This window comes from Salmo trutta, chromosome 11 (assembly GCF_901001165.1).
Source record: "Salmo trutta chromosome 11, fSalTru1.1, whole genome shotgun sequence".
NCBI classification, from domain to species: Eukaryota; Metazoa; Chordata; class Actinopteri; order Salmoniformes; family Salmonidae; genus Salmo; species Salmo trutta.
The window spans coordinates 189,585-196,571 of NC_042967.1; the positions used below are offsets into that span (position 1 = coordinate 189,585).

Consider the following 6,987-nt stretch of genomic DNA (forward strand, 5'->3'; position numbering starts at 1 on the left):
GGAGTTCAATGAATGTGATAGGGGGAAAAATGTAGGATGGATCAACAACATTGAAGTGACTCCACAATAATGACCTAAATGAGTGAAAAGAAGATTTAAAAGATACAGAATAAAAATATTCCAAAACATGCAGCAAGGCACTAAAGTAATACTGGGGGGGGGGGGGGGGATGCAAAGGAATACACTTTTTGGCCTAAATGCAAAGCTTTAATGTATGGGAAAAATCCAACACAACACATCACTGAGTAACTGCCTCCTTATTTTCAAGCATGGTGGTGGCTGCATCATGGTATGCTTGACATCGGCAAAGACTGTGGAGTTTTTCAGGATAAAAATGAAAAAAGAGAGAGCTAAGGACAGGCAAAAGCCTAGAGGAAAGCCTGCTTCAGTCTGCTTTACACCAGAAACTGTGTGAGGAATTTACCTTTCAGCAGGACAATAACCTACAACACAAGGCCAAATCTACATTGGAGATGCTTACCAAGAAGACAGTGAATGTTCCTGAGTGGCCAAGTTACAGTTTTGACTTGAATCTGCTTGAAAATCTTTGGCAAGACTTGAAAATTGCTATCTAGCCATGATCCCCAACATCTTGACAGAGCTTGAATCATTTTTAAAAGAATAATGGGCGAATATTGGTGTACAAAGCTCTTAGAAACTCACAGCTGTCATTGCTGCCAAAGGAGTGATTATAACATGTATTGACTCAGGTGTGAATACTTATCTAGTCAAGGAACATAAGTGTTTTAATTTTCAAATAATCGGTAACAAATGTTACTGTTTTCTGTAGATCATTGACCAAAAATGACATTGAAATCCTTTGTAACACAATAAAATGTGAAGAAATCCAAGGGGGGTGAATACTTATGATACCCACTGTATATGTAGTCATGTAGAAGAGCAGAAGTGAAGATCTTGCATGCTCTTGGGTTAAGTTTGCCTTAGATACAGCTTATTTTATTGGGAAAAATGCTAAACTGACCCAAGATCACTGTTTAGGGGCAACTTCACCTTACACTGACTTCCTGCACTCAACTAAGGAAGGTGGACCAACCAACAGTGCCGACTTGTTGACACTTAGATTCTGATTGCCATATTTTATCTCTCGCTCTCCAGGTGGCGATTGAGGCGCAAGGCATGGAGTCCCTGATTGCGGCCAAGCCGGACGAAGGCGAGGAGGACCTGGAGTCCTTCGCTGGGATGTCGGCCCTGCTCTTCGACGTCCAGCTGCGGCCTGTGACCTTCTTCAAGGGTTACAGTGACCTCATGTCCAAGATGTTCTCCATGTCCGGCGAGCCCATGAACGTGGTCAAGGGCCTGATCCTGCTCACTGACCACTCCCAGGTTGGCACTCTCTTAAATCAATGAATCAACCAATGAATCAACCAATGAATCAGTCAGTCAATCCATCAAACAATCAGTCAATCAAACTTCATTTCAAATGTATTTTAAAAAAACTATTACAACACACAGATGAACTTTGAGTTCATTCGACTTGTTCTTATGTATCATATAAAGTCACTGATACCTCTGACATTTTTTACAAATTTCTTCATATAGACTCGTATAAACTATTATAGGTGTTGGTATCCGACTAGGCCACATTTTAGTTGTCAATGTTCAGCCACTTGGTTTCAAACCTCTCTGACACTAGCACTCACTGGCCCGGATGGGCAAGCAGCTATTGTGTTTTCACTCCTGTTTTCTCTCTTCTCCTACATCATTTCAGGTCATCCAGCTTCAGTCTGGGCTGAAGGCCAACGCCGAGTTCCAGGGTGGTTTGGCCATCGACATCTCAGGAGGCATGGAGGTCAGCCTGTGGTACAGGGAGTCAAAGACCAGCGTCAACAACAAGTAGGGAACCTGGGTTCACCTGGGTTCAATAGTGATGGGCAGAATGCAAACAAAAACACTTTTACAATTGGAGCATTCTTCTCATATGTTGCCAACTGAATATACTTAGTCATGCTTGTCGTTGGATAGTTTTGAATAATCATCTTTTGGTGGGCTCAGATTAGACAAAAAGGCCAAGATTCAATCCAATGCGTTTTTATGGAATAGCGCACTATATCTGACTTTTAAAGTGAAGTTATGCTTAAGTCGACATGTGCAGCATTTACAAACTCAATTGGTAATACATGATTGACAGATTGACGTTAACTGCACAATCTAAAAATGGCACCTGATTCATTTCATCCACTGATTCATAGAGCATGCTCGCGAGTGGCGACGTGACTATTCTTGTCTCCATCAGATATATGTGAAGGTGACATCATTTCATTCAGCACTAGATTAGAGTTCTTGACTGGCTGATGCTTGCTGTCAATGCAAACACAATAGCCAGAAAACATCATCGGTCCAGTAGATAAATATGTGACATAATCCAGTGATGGAACTGTAAAGCGCCTATCTAGATTCTAAGACTTTACAGGAATCAGGGACCGTATTCATAAAGGGCCCGATTTCAGATTTAGTACATTCACACCTTTTCCTACACACGCCTTTCTTACGCACGTCTCAGAAGTTGGTATTCAGACTTACCTTATGCAGGTGCGTAACGGGCCTTGCAGGCGTGGTTCCCTTTTGTGCGCTGAATACATTTTTAATTCAACTGCTGAAAACCCTCCCACTTGCTGGCCAACAGATTTTCTCATGGAGTTTTCAGTCAATAGAGTTTTCAGTACATTTATCTAAAGCCATCCCTTTACATTTGGTGTACCTTTTTAATTAGAATTTTCTCTACAGACTCAGTAGAATGTATGGAGACAACGGTTCAGAATATTAGGGATCAATGAAATAAAGCCATGTAAATACACGCATATTCGTCTCCATTTCAGCACCAATTGGTAGATGAATGAAATGCAAGATCAGAGTATATAATTTAGGGTTAGGAAAGTGTTTATGAATAATTTTAAAAAAACTGGTTTTGAGAGACTTTTACGCACAAAATATATTGGTGAATCAAAAATACAGTGGTTTGATTCATCCTGAAAGTTGGCATGTTCAATTGTTCAGTCCCTGAAATATTGGAAGGTGAGAAAAGTGTACAGTGGAGGTTGAACAGTAGTCCTACAAATCTACCCTAATAATACCCACTAATCATGGAACTGTGATAAAGACGGTCCAGTCATCGTGAGCCTGGCTGCACGTTTAAAACGGTGGTCTGCATTCCAGAATTATTAAAATAGGCTATACATCCTAAATAATTGCACAACTTGTAATATATTAGCCTAATATGATTCACTTTTGCTAGCGATCCTCAGGAACATCCACGCAAACATGACAGAGGAAAGAAAGGTAAACTAACGATGTAACGGAATGATGCAAAATGTAAGAAAACTAACACTAAAGTCAGTGACCGTTATAAATGCATGTAGGTATAACTGATGTTAGATACTGATAGTGGCTAATATTTTACACAATACAAATGGTAATAAATACAGTGAATAGTATTTTAAGTATATTATAATTAAAACATTCTAGAAATCATAAATCGACTCTGTAGGTTTGGAGCTATACTGTCATTTGCGCAGAAGCCTACACGTTTGAGCCCAGCATTTCATCATCTTCACTGTGGAAAAGGTGAAATGTTCCTCCTGGATATCATAAGGTGAATGCACCAATTTGTAAGTTGCTCTGGATAAGAGCGTCTGCTAAATGACGTAAATGTAAATGTAAATGTTGATATGCTTCAGTTAGCTGCCATATGACTTGTTTTGTATTTGTCTCCAGCGTTCATAAGGTAAAATAGATCTAAAATTATTGTGATTGATTGATAATTACAATTCCCTTATCCAAAAGGTTTACTCATTTACCTAGCACTTACCATTTTTTGTAAATTACAGTGCATAGAGAATGGTGTTACTACTTTTGTAAAAAAAACAAAGTAGATGTTCCACATGGAACCGACAGATTCCTGGACCTTATTCATTATTTCATTGCGCATAAAGGTGGTGGAATTATGAGGGAGTGAAGGTCAGAATACAGTGCATCTATAGACACACCTCCACCACACCTTCTTCATTTCTTTGATCTCCACCCCAAACGAATGGCGGGTGAATAGCATGCTATTCCCCCAAAGCGTCTCAGACTAGGATCAGGTCTCCCCGGTCCATGTTGTAATCTTATTCAAAAAGGCAAAACTGATCCTAAATCAGCAATCCTACTATAAGACATTTCATTCCAGTGCTTGTATCACCTATTTGAGCCTAATGGTCTTGTCTTGACAATGTCAAGTTGTTATCCAAGAAGTGATTTGGTTGGTCTGATCTTAGTGCCATTGGGATTGTTCCTCCAAATATACTAGTTGAAGAAATGAAATTTGCTCGATTCATGACTTCCTAGAGTTGGAACGCTGATCTGGATACTGTAGATAGACTTTCTTGGTCTTTGTTTCACGATGGCTTTTTAGGTGACATTCTGTGTTGGCTAAAAGTCAACAAGGGGAATGGCAGAGGCAGGTGTATGGATCCTCTCTGATAATAGACCAGCAGGCTATCTATAGGAGCAGAACAAACCCAAGTGACATCTAGGCCAAAGGCATGCTTCCACAGACAGACAGACAGACAGGTTTTTCAGATGGCTTGGCAGTGGCCATTTTGCTTTGAGATTTCAAGCAGAGAAATATGACGATAGCGGTTTCATATTCAGGCATTCTCAAGTTTGTAAGAGATTTTTGTCACACCTCTATGTCCACCACCTGTTAATTGTATGTTGAGTTAAAAGGCATTTTACTGGTGAAAGGCTAACCAAATGCAATTGAATCTTTATCTGAGAAAAAACACAAATTATTGTCATCCACCCACCCTCCCATTTTTATTTTTCATCTGTAATTGTGTCTATTTGCAGGGGAGCCATGGTGGTGACCGGGAATGTGACAGTGGACATGGACTTTGTGCGCACTGGGATGGAAGTGAGCTTTGAGACAGAGGCGTCTCTAGACTTCATCACCACGGTCCAGTTCTCGGAGTACCCTTTCCTGGTGTGCATGCAGATGGACAAGACCACCTTCCCCTTCAGGTAGGCCAGGGCTAAGACCAATTGCAGCCTAGTTAATTCTACATTGTATTTTCAGTGAATTAGGATTGAGAAAATGGCTTATAATTCCACCTGATACAGTCTCTGATTACATCGCTCATGAATTGACATTGTCCATTATTACAGTGAGTCCCTAACAAAATACGAGAGCCTGCCATCAGGGAAGAGCTATGTGTCGCGCAGGGGCCACAAGCAGCTGTTGCCTGGCTCAGAGTTCCCTCTCCACCAGGAGAATTCCAACATGTGCAAGAGGGTGTTTGAATCAGACTTGTAGTCTTCTCCGTGTTAATCCATCGGTAAGAAGATGGAAGATCTTTTGCAGAGTGTAGAGAGTTATGGGCCAACAATCCTATTTTGTTATAACGTCATAGTGTAAACAGTGTGTTGTATGAGGCGGATAAATGGATGCTAGCTAGCTAAGATATGACCATTTGTAAAATGGCAAAAGTGAACTGTCTTGTGCCTTTTTTGTTGATCTGATTGGAAATTGCGTACATTTTATTTAATCTCTTACATCAGAGTTCTGTTTACTGCAAAATCGCTAACTAGCGGCTAACTTGCTAGCTGTTTACTACTATTTATCTCCCTTTCGATCTCCACAACACAATGCACAGTGTGACAATAGTGTAATAGGGTTATTCTTCCAATAAGTCCTACTTGACATTCTGGCTGAAGAGTTATTTATTATTATTTAAAAAAAATGTTAAAGCTTTCCAGGAACACCTACTGTATCACACCACATGCATGTTTACATTCTTAATTCAACTTTTTTTTTCAAATCAGGAATTTCTGTGGTGGCTTTTTATGAATTTGTTTGCATATCTATTTATATGGGTATAGGAGTCATATACATTATGTGGTATATACTCAATATAGCTAAGTGATACAACACAATATTCACCTATGTAAATATGGTACATAGCATTGGGTGAGCTGATGCTATGGTTGAATTTACTGGCATTTACATAAATGCTCACATTACACAGTTTCTAGATTTTGTTTAATTGAAGACATTGATGTGGTTTCCAAGGCTGCAAAGATTGAATTACAGTAAAGTCATTGCGTAACAATGTAAAATAATGTTTACAGTACTTGATTCACTCTGTAGCTAGCTTGAAGGAGCTGTTACATGAGACCAGATAACACAGGGTTAATTTATTGAATTAATTTCTGATTTGAACTTCTAGATGTTAAACATGTATATCAATAGGAAAGTGTCTGATGAATTTACACATTTGTAATTGATCCTATTTAGATAATTGTGTCCCGTATGAAATGTGACTTGATATTATAATTATTACATTAAGCCTTTGATATATTTTTTTGTACCATAGTTTGAGATCAGTTTATTAGGGTTTGTACTTGACCAACAACAAAGAGTGCACTGGAACCACTATGCCCCATTGGCTTGTAAGTGTATAAGGAAATTGTACATACAGTATGCAGTGCTTTTCTGGCATTACACTAGTGTGCATGTGTAAGATTAATTTCAATAAAGCTATGAAAACCAGAATGGAAATTGTATGTCTTTTGACCTTTCCCACTAACATTACTGACCTGTACATGGCCATTGTGCCTACTTGGTTAAACTATCAGATCACTGGTTTACCTGACATGTCTTTTAGATGATGATGATGATAATAATCATTTATTCCACATTTTGTTGATACAGCCTGAATTAAGGATGGATTAAATAAATAAAAATTCTCACCCACCTTCAGACAATACCCCATAATGACAAAGTGAAAACATGTTTTAAAACATTTTTGCAAATGTATTGAAAATGAAATACAGGATTATTTACGTAAGTATTCATGCCCCTTTGTTATAACACTTCAAATTGAGCTCAGGTGCATCCAATTTCCTTTGATCATCCTTGAGATGTCTCTATAACTTGATTGGAGCCCACCTTTGGCCAATTCAGTTGTTTGCACATGATTTATAAAGAAA

The 6,987-nt window shown here is 38.9% G+C and overlaps 1 protein-coding gene across 1 annotated transcript in view; it reads left to right on the top strand.

The window, feature by feature from the left end:
• LOC115202047 (microsomal triglyceride transfer protein) overlaps positions 1–6,550 on the top strand; it is a 47,337-nt gene extending 40,787 nt beyond the window's left edge. Inside the window, exons 14-17 of the mRNA XM_029765900.1 lie at positions 1,117–1,344; positions 1,730–1,854; positions 4,849–5,019; positions 5,164–6,550. Of these exons, the coding sequence (XP_029621760.1) occupies positions 1,117–1,344; positions 1,730–1,854; positions 4,849–5,019; positions 5,164–5,311 (672 nt within the window). The 3' untranslated portion in view covers positions 5,312–6,550. The remainder of the gene's footprint in view (positions 1–1,116; positions 1,345–1,729; positions 1,855–4,848; positions 5,020–5,163) is intronic.
• Positions 6,551–6,987: the final 437 nt, after the last annotated feature.